The sequence below is a fragment of the Ilyonectria robusta genome (assembly GCF_021365365.1).
Source record: "Ilyonectria robusta strain PMI_751 chromosome Unknown BGZ61scaffold_11, whole genome shotgun sequence".
Taxonomy (NCBI): Eukaryota; Fungi; Ascomycota; class Sordariomycetes; order Hypocreales; family Nectriaceae; genus Ilyonectria; species Ilyonectria robusta.
In genome coordinates, this window is record NW_025764445.1 from 1,127,612 (window position 1) to 1,140,347 (window position 12,736).

The 12,736-nt window shown below is 51.4% G+C and overlaps 5 protein-coding genes across 5 annotated transcripts; 1 reads left to right on the top strand and 4 right to left on the bottom strand.

Annotated features, from left to right (window-relative positions):
• Window positions 1–162: 162 nt before the first annotated feature.
• Window positions 163–1,938, bottom strand: BGZ61DRAFT_478787 (major facilitator superfamily domain-containing protein; the record flags this gene model as incomplete). Its single annotated transcript, XM_046249048.1, has 4 exons — window positions 163–778; window positions 831–1,415; window positions 1,483–1,697; window positions 1,780–1,938. 4 exons carry the CDS (start codon window positions 1,936–1,938, stop codon window positions 163–165), a joined length of 1,575 nt encoding a protein of 524 aa, XP_046103869.1.
• Window positions 1,939–2,788: 850 nt separating this feature from the next.
• Window positions 2,789–4,376, bottom strand: BGZ61DRAFT_546718 (uncharacterized protein; the record flags this gene model as incomplete). Its single annotated transcript, XM_046255344.1, has 5 exons — window positions 2,789–3,328; window positions 3,387–3,646; window positions 3,701–3,881; window positions 3,934–4,222; window positions 4,276–4,376. The coding sequence occupies 5 exons, from the start codon at window positions 4,374–4,376 to the stop codon at window positions 2,789–2,791; spliced, it is 1,371 nt and encodes a 456-aa protein (XP_046103870.1).
• Window positions 4,377–4,799: 423 nt separating this feature from the next.
• Window positions 4,800–6,897, top strand: BGZ61DRAFT_352908 (4-coumarate-CoA ligase; the record flags this gene model as incomplete). The annotated part of the gene is made up of 9 exons (XM_046240463.1): window positions 4,800–4,931; window positions 4,971–5,045; window positions 5,124–5,204; window positions 5,276–5,722; window positions 5,791–5,860; window positions 5,913–6,206; window positions 6,265–6,451; window positions 6,510–6,761; window positions 6,816–6,897. The coding sequence occupies 9 exons, from the start codon at window positions 4,800–4,802 to the stop codon at window positions 6,895–6,897; spliced, it is 1,620 nt and encodes a 539-aa protein (XP_046103871.1).
• Window positions 6,898–7,029: 132 nt separating this feature from the next.
• BGZ61DRAFT_353223 (fungal-specific transcription factor domain-containing protein) lies at window positions 7,030–10,022 on the bottom strand (the record flags this gene model as incomplete). The annotated part of the gene is made up of 9 exons (XM_046240495.1): window positions 7,030–7,408; window positions 7,511–7,749; window positions 7,915–8,004; window positions 8,060–8,650; window positions 8,704–9,320; window positions 9,393–9,457; window positions 9,610–9,662; window positions 9,714–9,741; window positions 9,805–10,022. 9 exons carry the CDS (start codon window positions 10,020–10,022, stop codon window positions 7,030–7,032), a joined length of 2,280 nt encoding a protein of 759 aa, XP_046103872.1.
• A 446-nt stretch (window positions 10,023–10,468) lies between these two features.
• Window positions 10,469–11,832, bottom strand: BGZ61DRAFT_533246 (Alpha/beta hydrolase family-domain-containing protein; the record flags this gene model as incomplete). Its single annotated transcript, XM_046253976.1, has 8 exons — window positions 10,469–10,564; window positions 10,620–10,701; window positions 10,760–10,847; window positions 10,906–10,984; window positions 11,036–11,111; window positions 11,162–11,296; window positions 11,356–11,458; window positions 11,514–11,832. 8 exons carry the CDS (start codon window positions 11,830–11,832, stop codon window positions 10,469–10,471), a joined length of 978 nt encoding a protein of 325 aa, XP_046103873.1.
• Between the last annotated feature and the right edge of the window lie 904 nt (window positions 11,833–12,736).

Genomic DNA, 12,736 nt, shown 5'->3' on the forward strand with positions numbered 1-12,736 from the left:
CTCCACATAACAGTCTTTCTGTTTCTCACTTGAATGCTGCTCGTGAAGACCTTGGCTTGTTAGCGACCACCAGTCAATTTGGCATTTGAAGTTAGCCTCTGGTGGTTCTTATTCACTTATTGTCTGAGAAACAAAACTCGGCTCGGCTCAATGACTTTCGTTCTACCTCACCGGCCCTGCCTTGAGGCGAAGAATGTGACCGTATCGATGAACGATAGCAACGATGACAACTCCAGCAGCCACAATAGCAGCTTGCGTACCAAAGCTAACGTCGTATCCGACCTTTGCACCCCACGGCTGCTGGAAATAGCCAACACCAAAGCCACCGATGGCTCGGGCAAAATTGGACCAGCCAGAAACCTCCGCAGGCGCAGTAGGATACGAATCCAGGACATATGCCGTGACGGCAACGGAGGCGGTCATGATACCGAAACTGTGTAGACCCCAACCCATTACGACAGCTGCGGCTGAGAGGCGGTGGAAAAGCGCCTGTCCAAGCAGAACGAGCCCGACGATCATAAAGACGGAGGAAATGTAAATCGTGTACAGACGGGCCTCGGGCTCGAACACACCATTGTGCTTTCGGACATAGCGACGAGCGACGAAGTCGTTGAAATAGTGGCCGAAGACTTCGCCAAACATGATTCCAACAATGGGAGAGAAATAGAGGTAACCGACACCATTGAAGGAGTAGCCGTAGCCACCGAATTCTCGCGGTGTGCCAAATAGGATGGCGGTTGTAATGTTGATGCCGATGGCCCAGGCAAAAAAGAGCAGACTGGACCAGAGTTAGTATGTACAGACAGTGATGGGGCATAGAAATGACGAACTAGGCGGACAAGATCAAGAAAACCGGTGGCTTGAGCAGAGTCTGGATATATCTCTTGAAAGAATCGTATGCCGTCTCGTAGTAAAGCCGATGGTGCTGGAGCTCCCATATTCCAATGACCCTAGACAGCCTTGCTAGCACGGTATGACCGCGCGGAGGTTGGTCGCTAGAGGGAATATCGCGATTGTACCAGGTCTCGTCAAGGAAGCTGAAGATCAAGATCATATCAAGACCACAGACTCCGACACAGACCCAGAAAACATTCTCCCAGGAACCAGTCCCGCCGAGAACAAAGTTTCCGACCAACGGTCCCCAGAATGGCGAGGCGATGTAGAGCAATGCCCACAGGCCAATCTTGCGAGCGCGTTCATGGAAGAAGAACATGTCCTTGATGAAGGCGATCGAGATTGTCTGTGCCGATGTGATGAAGAAGCCAGTGAGTGCTCGCATAGCAAAGAAGAAGGTAAAATTGGGCGAAATTGCGGTGAGAATAGAGAAGATGAGCCCCAAAAAGTTGGACCAGAATAGTGTCGGCGCTCGTCCAAGGAAAGATGTCATGGGGACCCAGATCAAGCCTCCCAAAGCCCTAGAGCACGAAGAAGTCGAGGTCAGCATATTTATGTATTAAGGAGTCGTCAGTGGTCTCTTCTCACATCATCAAAACGTTAATGCTGTTGGTGTGGTTGACGTTGGCAATGCTCTCGTGCCACTCCATGGCCTGTAGCAGAATCGGAGCGCTGCCAGCAGCCGATGTGAAGTCGGCGCAAAAGGCTCCCCAGGCAATTGTGAGAAGAATGGCATGTTTCTTCCAGGAGGGCCAGTTCAGGGGGTCACTAGGGTCCTCGGTGGGCTGCGGCAGGAGAACAGTCTGCAAAAGCCTGCGTATTAGCTACCACACTCAACTATACAATCGACAAAATCGCGGCAAAGAATCTAGCGGGAGATCTCACATGGCCATCTGCAGCAAGATGAAGGGGCGAGTCGCCGGGTGAATCGACATTGAGGACAACGCCGCCTTCGGCTCGAGCGGCCTGAGGAAAGGCTTCAACAGTCGGGTGCTTGTCCAATCTTTCGTCAGAAGAGACGTGCTCGACATCTGGCTTCTCCATAGTGGCAAGGGGGAATAGTTGTAACACTGAATGTAATTGACCTTCAGCTCAAAGCGTGAGAGATATCATTAAGCTTGTTCCAAGCTGAACGGCTTCATATATACGTGCAGGCCAAATGCCATGTCAATATCCCTGCTGAGCAGCAGCCCGGGGTCATATTCCAGGATGGCAGGATGGGTTCCGAAATTGCGGACCCAGTTCCCCACGGGGCGCGTCTTCCCCACGGGGTTGAGACTTGTGGCGTGTCCTTAAGCTAGTAATGAGCAGCTGACTGTTGGTGTCAACACCAACGTGGTTGGAAATTCCGTAAATTTCCGTTGGACGCGCGAAGCCAGGGATGTCACCCAGTCACCACAAAGCCACCAAGGAGGAACTAGGGGCTCCACTTCCCCTCACGAGCAGCTATCCTGGTATTGTTATCATCTCCTCAATAATCTTCATTATCAAACTCTAATCAGGTATCATCGCCGAGGTGTCCGGCGGTTCGGTGTCGCGGCGGAATTTGATGGAATCGAAGCAACGACCTTTGGGGCGAAGAACGGCGATGTGAGAAGCCGCTTCTCACGGGTAGTGAACTATTGAGCACGAACAAGACTCAAGGGGGGTCAATGTGTGACTTAGGCCGAGTTTGAGAGAATAATGCCACGCTGTCTTTGTGTCATGCCTGCAGGATAGGTATTTTAAAATACGTTTAGTAATTAATGAGAAGTTTATCATGTGGTATTTTCTTGAGTTTATTGGATGATAGAAGCATGACAATGTAGTAGTCCTGATGAAAGAACAAATACTGATGCAACATGAAATCAAATTTATCAACAAATACAACTAGATCATGTACAGTAACCGCTGTCTAGGCCACAGACTCCAACTCAGAACCACCATTAATCCCGAGAATAGTTTCTGTGATGCCGTTGGTCTTCAGTCCATTCTCCTTGAATCCATTCTCCTGCTTCTTGGCGATACCATTCTCCTTGGCAACACCATTCTCCTTACGAGCGCTCTCCAAGCGTGCAGTAACGGCATCCGCTGGGTGTGGCGACAGCTTAGCTTGTCTCAAAGCCTCCCCGAGGTCCAGTGCGGACGATGGGGGCAAAATACCAGCGTTCTCAAAGGAGCGGAAGGTCTTAACCCAGCAGTCGTACGTGTCATCGTACCTCGTCCAGCCAAACTTGCGCGCCTTGGACACGGAACCGATGGTGAACCAGGCCTTGCCAACCGCCCAGTCGAAGAAGTCCCAAGTTCCCCAGTGGAAAGCATCAGGGTGGCCACCGTGCTTGCGAACGACACTATCCCAGGCCTCTTTGTTGTCCTTGGCCCAGTCGCTCATGTAGAAATTATGTTCCATGCGCTGGCCTTCTCCACTGGCCTTCCATGAGTCTGATTCCGGGATCTGTGACATGCAATTAGTATTCGAAACGGGCAACCTAGGCTTAGAAGTGGCCACGAACCTCGACGCCAAAGTATTTGCCAAGCTTTGGCCAAAAGTACTTCCACACAATAACATCGCCATTGGTGTGGTTGAATGCCTCGTTCTTGGTGTGCTCTCCCGTGGAAGCCCAGACACTCATATCTGCGAGACTGGGGGCATATGAGGAATCATCGACCGAGTTGAAGAAGAACTTGTTGCCTGGGAAGACGGGGACTTTGCCATTTTCTTTGCAGCAAAGGATATAGATGGCCAGGGTGAGGGCAGCGGACATTCCGTTTCCTGTTGAACCCATTGTCAGTGTGACGTACAATAACCCTGGTCGGTCTTCCTTACCTGCTGGAGTGAAGCCGATGATGGCGTTGGGTCGAATGACGTTCCAGTCCCATGTGCGTTTTGTAGCAAGGTCGAAGAGGAAGTCTTCTTGTGGGTAATAAAAGTTCTCGCCATGGTCGTCGTATCGCTGCATTTCTTCGTGGATGGGAACCTCGACAGGACCAAGATGAACGCCGTAGTGCTATATGATATTAATAAAAATAGCCCGGCAGCATCGTGTGCTCGTGACGAACCTTTCCTCCGGTGTGGAGGCAGACGCGCTGCAGAGTCTTGGCAGCAACAACGTCGGTTGCGACAAGGAAATTGGTGAACAAGGGAAGGTTGAGCTCCTTCAACTTGGCAAAGTCGGCGACGTGGGCGTATGAGGCGAAGTATGCGTGCGTCACATCGTGGCAGAGATGTCGCATCTGCTCAATGAGGTCTTCAACAGGCTTCAGGAAGTCGAGGGCGATGAACTTGATGCGGTGGTCCTGCCAGAACAGCTGCTTTGGAGTTCGACGAGATGTGATGATAATCTTGGACCTAGACGGACCAGTCAGTAGCGCATCCAATGGCATTATTGAAGATTGACTGACCACTCGGACTCGGGCTGTCGAATAAGATGCTCGATGATTGCATTGCCAGTGATGCCATTGGCACCAGTGACAAAAGCGACCTTTCCCTTGTGCGAAGCCATGATAATGATAACTGAAAATGTTGGTGGATGAGAAGATGCTTGAATGAGATAGGATGATTAAGAAAGCTACACTTGGCAACGTGAGGGGTTATGTGTATTTCAGTTCATGGTCCAGAATGGTCCAGATCAACACAAAGCAGCCCGGATTGATTCATCGACGGGACGAGGAAATAATTCCGGAGAACGGGAGACGGCATCGTTTGCCCCAGATTCGGAATTGGCCATTTCCAGCTCCGGAACTTGGGGTAATTCGGAGGCCGGGGCTAGCATGGGAGAGCAGCGAAGCGACGGATCCATTTGCGGTTCGGGGCAGTTTACCCCGGACAATCATCTGGAATGTCATTTTTAATTCAGCAAAGAGTCGTGTGGTTTTCTCATTGATCCAATTACAGCGGCAGTATCTACCATCGACTCAGCGACACAATGGCCATCTACAGGAGCAAGGAGTCTCTCAACTACCCCCAAGACGCGACCATCACGGACGTCCTCTTTCACCACAATCTGAATAATACGCCTGCAAACAAGCCGGCTATTATCGATGGAATCACCGCTGAAGTTGCCTTTACGTATTCCAGCTTCAGGGCCAGCGTGAAGAAGGTCGCGAACCATCTCCGGCATGAAGTTGGGGTGAAGCCTGGCTCAGTGGTGGGTATTTTGTCAACAAACAAGGTAAGCAGGTCCAGTCTAATATTCACTATCGACCGTCGACTATGGTCGAATAAATCACTAACGCATGGTGCGCTACAGAACTATTACCCAATATGTGTGCATGCCATCCTCGCCGTCGGCGGCGTGGTATCCGCGTTGAATCCGCTGTATGAGCCCAACGTAAGTCAATCCATCCTATCTACCTTCGGCAATCCGTCCCTTAGCGACAAATATGCTAACAAAAAGTCTAGGAATTGGCACACGCACTGGGGCTCAGTGAACCTACCCACGTCCTTGTCGAGGATGCACTGCTTCCCCGGCTTGTGACAGCTCTGGACACATTGCCCGATCTTTTCCAGAAGCCGGCCTTGTATGTCTGGGACGTTGAAAAGCCCGAGCCTGGCGTGTACGAGGCCTTGAACGCGGAACACATTATAAAGCACGGCTCGGCCGACTTCGAACACATCAAACACGCCCCTGGTGTCGCAGCCACATTGCTCGCCTTCATTTGTTTCAGCTCTGGAACTTCGGGGCTAGTAAAGGGCGTAAAGCTCAGTCATGGGAATATTGTCTCCAATATTTTTCAACAATCACAAGGGCTTCGAGGCATGTTTGCGCCTAGCACCGTTGTCGCATTGATTGTCCCATTCTTCCACGTCCTGGGCTTGGCTGGGTTTTGTTGTCAATATGTCAGCCAGGTAAGCTTCTCTCCTCCCTCTTGTCTATTACGCGTCCCATAGAGGCCATGCTAACACTTGTTATCAAGGGCGCCCCAATTGTGACATTTCGAAGATTTGAAGTCGGACCTCTGCTGGAAGCAGTCAAGAAACACCAGAGTAAGATAGATCAAAACTAATACTCCGAATGCGCAGCTGATTTACCGGACAGTCACGCATATCAACGTCGTACCCCCAATCGCGCTGGAGCTCTTGCGCTACCCCATCGCTGGGAAGGGGGAATATCCCTCCGTCAAATGTTTGATCAATGCTGCTGCCCCGCTGAACCAACGACAAGCAGATCAACTTTGCGAAAAGTTCAGTTGCGTTGTCACTCAGTGGTATGGGATGACCGAGGCGAGTCCTAGTATCGCGTCTCAAAAGGAAGACGAGGTCAATATTCCCGGCACAATTGGAAGGCTTTTGCCTGGTATTGAAATGAGGGTAATCGACGAACACTACAACGGTAAGTTGATTACACTGCGCTTAGATTGATGGAATTAATCATGGCTAACCTTTTCTAGACGCACAGGTTGGCGAGTTTGCGATCCGCGGCCCCAATACCATGCAAGGCTACGTCGATGGCGAGAAGCGATCCGACAACCCAAACACACCAGATGGATTCCTGAGAACAGGTGACATCGGCTATGTCGACGACGAGGGATATCTCTTCATTGTCGATCGAGCAAAGGAGATGATCAAAGTCAAGGGGTAGGTTATATTCATCTAGGCTTGTCGCTTCTTTGACTGACGACTTTATCTCTTGCAGGAACCAAGTCGCACCGGCCGAACTGGAAGCGATTCTCATAACCCACCCTCAAGTTCTCGATGCCGCCGTCTGTGGCATCTACAACGAACATGGGACTTCGGAGATGCCTGTAGGGTACATCACGACGAGCGTGCAAGGTGCTGAAGAGCAGGAACTTCTCAAAGCTGACGTTTTGAGACATGTTCACTCTCAAGTTACCAGATACAAACAGATCACTGGCGGCCTGCACATTTTGCCGGCTATTCCAAGAAAGTAAGTCCACACGACGCATTCATGTTCTAGACCTTAATACTAACAACAATAAAGCCCTGCTGGTAAAATTCTGCGACGACTTCTGCCGGCCAAGCTACAAGCCACCTACCGTACTGGCATGCCTGCAAAGTTGTAGGCGGGAATTCTAGATTTCAGTAGAGACAGCAATGTAGATAGAAGTTCAGTGATAGATTTCAATTTGACCATTACTTAGCTAGCCATTTGACCATGTCCAAGATACATATTGAGAATCATCAATTATCGCATATTAATAACCACCATTCGTAGGGTTACAAAGACTCATCACAGCCTTATCCACATCCATATCGATGTCAAACACCCCCGTGGACTCCAACGAACCAAATATTGAATGATCGATATCAAAATCCATGCCTAGTCCTCCCCCTCTTCCTGAGCTGGACTTGTCGTCTTCTGCGATCGTAGAGAGTCCCTCGGCGGGCATTCTGGGGTTCATCCCATCACCGTTGATGATGGCTTCAAAGTTGAAATCCAACATCGCCCACTCCGGCAGCTCGGGCGTCGGATTGTCAGCGCCGCCCTCCATCATCGCCCACAGGCTAGCGTTGGTCTGATCGGATCGTCCGGGCTGCGTGTCAGAGAGCATTGAGGCATTTTCGGTAACCATGCTTCCTCGTCTGTCAAACCCGTGCGTGTTATTTTTGTCGTCGGCCGAGAATGTGCAAGACGGGTCGATTTGGCCTGTCGTCATTTGCCCGCTCTTGGTTGACGAGTCGTGTGGCAAGCCGTCAACATTGAGTACAGACGACCGCGATTCTTCGACACGATTACTACCCCCAGCATTCTGCAAGCCGTTTGCACTTTGCGCAGGCCGCTCTTCCGAGACGACTTCGTTTAGCGTGCGCTGAACGATCAGGGTCAGCTTACGGACCCAGCGCATCGTCTTTCCCGACACCCAGATCCGGTGGCAGTACATGTTCAACGATCGAGTAGCAGCCAGGATCAAGTCCTTGTATCTTCTCTTGAGATTTGGCTCCCTTGTAACCAAGCCAATCATGACCATCGTCGCACTGGTCAAGTAGTGGCTGAATGGGAAGCAGTACTTGAGCGCGCTGTCCTGTATACTCTCGTGGGCGCTGAGGATGCTAGCTGCGAGACTCGCGCAAAGCGACACGGATTCGAGTTCGTCGTCTTGGGTGCGGCCATCGGGCGGCGCGTTGGTTAAAAAGGGTCTTCGGATTAAAAGTCGAAGGAAGGTACTGCACTGCATATTGTGTAAGCCAATTTGAAGAAGATGAATGTCCAGAACTGAGTCTTACCGAGAAGAGCAGCATTGTTTGTTTGACCTGCCATCGTAACCTCGTGCCAAACTGGAGATCTGGTGATATCCTTGGATCAAATGACAGATCTTTCGGCACGTTTTCCAGCAAGTTGCACAGCACACTGTCTGCATACTCCACCATGGCAGACGAAGTGGGATTCAGTCCCTTGATGCCATACATGAGTTCCCACACCTTGCCCACAACTCGAGAGAATCGCACCATGGCCATCAAATATGGTATTGGTGTGATCGGCTCGCTTGCAATCTCTGCCGATGTCTCTCTTTTGAGGCTCTGAGCCGTGTCCGTTGCTTTTGAGTACTGGCTCAACCAATCATCGCCAAGTTCCAACGGCAACGCGGTATCGATGTTGCAGTCTTGAATGAGATATGGCCGCCCCGACTCGATTGCTAGTCGACGGTCTAAGACATAGATGGACCACCAGGTTCGGCAGTACATCTGGGCCCAAAATACGGGCATCTTGTCGTAAGTGCTCTGTCGGTGCAAGCCAACAATGTGCGCGTTGGAAACGAGCAGTGCGTGAACTCTGACCGCTCGTTGGGTGGCATCCAAGCGGAACAAATACAAGACCTACAGACTGTCAGTAACTCTGCGGAAAAGGGGACATAACCAGAAAATCTTACTCTCAGCAGCAGGATTTGCATTGTCACCAATGACTTTGCAGCATTGTTGCTCATCTCCATTGTGTCCTGCATCAAGGCCAGACCAACACTATACAGACTCCACCCAGCGGAATGGACGCCGTTGGCATCTGTCATTCTTGTCGATACGCTGCAGCGGCCCAGAGCTAGGCAGAAGCAGATTAGGGCCACCGACATGCGCTTCTGCTCTCGATCGGCGGAATTGCTCATTGACCACAGTGCTGAATACTCCCACAACTCGTTGAATGTCTCCCAGACAGTTGGCCGGTGAAGAATTGGGTAGAGGATATGGATCTCGTCCATAAAAATAGCGAGATAGCGCCTCCATTCTTCCTCATTGGCGACAACGCCGTGCTGGTTCAGAACACTCTCCAACCAGCCCCGAACCTTCCGTGAGCCTTTGTCCCCAGACGTCGCCGGATTCGAGAACGATTGACCTGAGGGGATTTTCGGGATCGATTTTGAAGTGGAGTTGACTGCATGGCCAAGGCCCTCGTCGACGTCTTGAAATGCTGGGCTCATTGAAATCTCGCCAGCGAATGTCTGCCCGTCTGCCTCCAGGACGTTTTCAAGCTCAGTAGATCTCGGTGTTGGGAAATCTTCTCCAGGCAATCCGCCGTGAGCGTGCGAATGTAGCGGAGGTTGGTATTTTGCGCCATCTTGGATTGGACTTTGCATGACGTTCAATCGACGTTCGACTTCGACCAGGCGTGACAGAAGCTCGTGGTTTGAGACACTAGTCAAGTGTGAGTATCACCGGCATACAGATACACGTGGAAGGACTGGGTTTCATACTTGCTGCCAGTATTGAGGCTCGATGAGTCTGCTTCAGAGCCCGTAGCCCAACTCTTCTGGTCTTGCCTGGCTTGTCCACCACGAGGGGCAGACACACATTGCCGCTTTCTGGCTATGCATTGTGCGCAAGGTTCGCCGCCCTCGCACTTGAATCGATTAGCACTCTGGTGTTTGGAATAGTATAGTATGATTCGAACCTTTATTTTCCGCTGTTGACATGATGTGCTACAAACCCTCGGTGAGCCGCCTGGACATGAAATTTGACTGCGTGAGAACATCGGCACCTACCATGCTCTAGATATGTATTTCCCCCGCTTCACCTTCTTTGCGGGTCGCTCTGAAGGGTCCGGGCTGGGTGGCGAGCCTTGGGCTTGCTCATCTACGGATCCTCGCTTGGCGTGTTCGGCGTGTTCGGCGGGAGCGTCGGCTGGCTCACCGCCATTGTCATCGTCTATTGCCGCGACCAAGATGGTCTGGCCAGGCTCTTCTCGGGTCTCAGTCGCCATGCTGATCGATGGCTGCGCCTGGGCAAAGAACTGCGCGTTGGGGAAGCTGTGGACGCGAGGGAGATGCAGCCGGGAGGTCCGCGATATGCGAGTGTGGGGTCTCACGACGAGGGGGGCCGGAGGACGATGAAGCAAAAGGAGCAAATGATTTAGATTCTAGCCTATAATGACGTAGCAATAGTTCGCTTATTCAACTTCGGTCGAGACCACCGGCGAACCCCAGACCCCAGATCACTTGCCCCGGATCACCACCGCGGAGAGCAGCGTCGCGGCCCACCCCCGCATTGTGCGGCGTCGACGAGTTCTGTCTAAGTTTGGATCTTGACTGAAAGGAGCTTAGACGGGGTCGATGAGGGGAAAGGGGCTGTGGCCACTTTTCCAGCATCCGGAATTTTGGACGGAAATTCCGTGCTCGAGACGCCAATTGAGCCCTGGAGTAACGCATTTCAAAGCTTTGCCTGTGAAGACCGGCGAGGCAGTGGGATGTCTCGGAGAAGGCCATCAAGAATAGACGTCAAGGCCTCTGGGTGAGTCATTGGCACCTACGTGAACAGGTTAGTATGGTAGCGGATTGACGAAGTTGCACTATGGCCCTACCAGGTGACCAGCTCCCGACAGGACCTGCGTCGTTGAGGGGGCCCGGATGATTCGCGCAACCGATTCTCGGTCCGGAACAGATCTGAGGTTTGTCAGTAGGTGTTCGACTAGCATTGACGGTTACACTTGCATCACTTTACTCTCGGAGCCCCAGACGAAGTGGTGGCGCCCTCGAGATTGGCCTATCAGCCCAAGAATCTCCGCATATGGTGCGGCAATATACGTGGCCTATATTGTCCATTCAGTGCATTAGCATGATGCACAAATCACATGGTAAGCTTTATACGTGCCGCTTCTTGAGCCTTTGGTGTTTTGAGCATCCTTGGCGACGTAGCACTCCCGTCAATTGGAAACGTCCCGTGTTCCTTGAAATCATCAGTGCGTGCCCAATTTGCAAATTGCATGTCAATACGTACAATGTATACCTGCAGCTGTCGCTTATCCCAGTCTTGGAGACTTGCACTCTTCTGAAATGCTGCGGTGAGATCCTCCCTGTAAAATATTGTCAGCGCTGTTTCACCGAGCAATTATTGGCAACCGACTTGGAATTCCACGTGTCCCGGCGCCTCATAGTCATTCGTGCGACGGCCTCGGTCTGATCTTTCATCTGGAATAAAATAGGTTCGATAAAGATGGTCGCCAAAAATGCTTCAGGCTCCATCATGGCTGCATGGCACCTAAAGTTTACCCCGTCAATGAGTATTTTTCTTTAACATGTGAAGCCAATCCAACTCACATGGCTCCCCCTCCAAATGAGTGTCCAATGCCGATTACAGGCTGTTCAACATCGAAATATTTCAGCGTATGGAGGATATCGCGAGAGTCGTCGGGCCAAAATGCTATACGCAGTCAATACCGACCGAAGTTCGAGGCGACATCGCCGAGACAGCTAACCTTTTGGTGGGAGGACGTCCTTGTTCAACACGGCACTGTCGCCATGGTTTGCAGCATCAATCGCAATCAATCTCTTGACTCTAGACCGTAATTCCGGTTGAGCTAGAAGCAAATCGATGATCAATTTCCAGAAATGTCTATTGAACGATGTCCCGTGCGTGAGAATTATCGTAAACCCAGCTTCATCTGCGTCACGGATGCGGTAATCATGCGCCGACAGCCTCAACGGTGTGGGGAGATTGTGTCGGACCGAAGCTTCATTTTGCCCCGGGACGCTGGCTGGGATGACAAGGGTCTGACGTGTATAAAGAGACGCCATTGGAAGGATCCAGCCGCAGATATGACACAGAATGATTGAATGGAATGTTCACTGAGCTGCGTTTGAAGCCTTCGCTGGGACTGTTATTAAAACAAATTTGGACGCATCCGCGCGCGACGGGCCGGAACTGGGACAATTCCGTACAGCGGTGGGTTCGCCCGCAGTCCGCTAAAATTCCGGCCCACCAGCGCTACAGGGATTCGATAAGCGCTGTAAAAATAGACCCCCGCTGTAAAAATTCAGGGAGAATCGAACGCTTCCACGTCTCTCCGGTCAAGGCCAGTATCAATTTGGCATCCCCCAAGCATCACTTACAGCACTGGGCTTAGGACTGTCCGCGCATCCAGCATCATATATGTTTTCAACACTAGTGATACTCAGACAGAACCGTTCCCTGCCCCCATCAGACTTTCTAGCGGAGGTCAGACTGGCTGCCGACACCGAGACCTTCATTCCCAAAGTCAGTGAAGCAACCGATGCGCTAGACGGGTTGGTTCATACCTACCCTGCAACAACCTCAGACTACGGGGCTCGACACCATCAATTTCACTGGTTTATTACACGTACGTCTTTTGAAGCTGTTGAGGGGCTATGCGGTGTATGCAGATAAACTATATAGATATGTGAGGCCGACCAACCTCTGAAGGCGGCACCGCTGCTAGGGCAAGTTAAGTTAATCAAGGACACACCACCCTGTTGGGGAGCCATCCATTGTTCAGAGCATGTCAAAACTGGTCAAGATAAAATATGGCGGAGGCTTAAGTTTGGCTTGCGATGTGAAGAAGCTTCCCGCAGGCACCCTGAGAGCCTCCTGCAATACAACCTGCTTCTCTAATGAATTTTCAACCCAGGCCTCTCTCCTCTTTCATCACCTCAGAAATCAATCTGGTGGTCTGGCACCCTC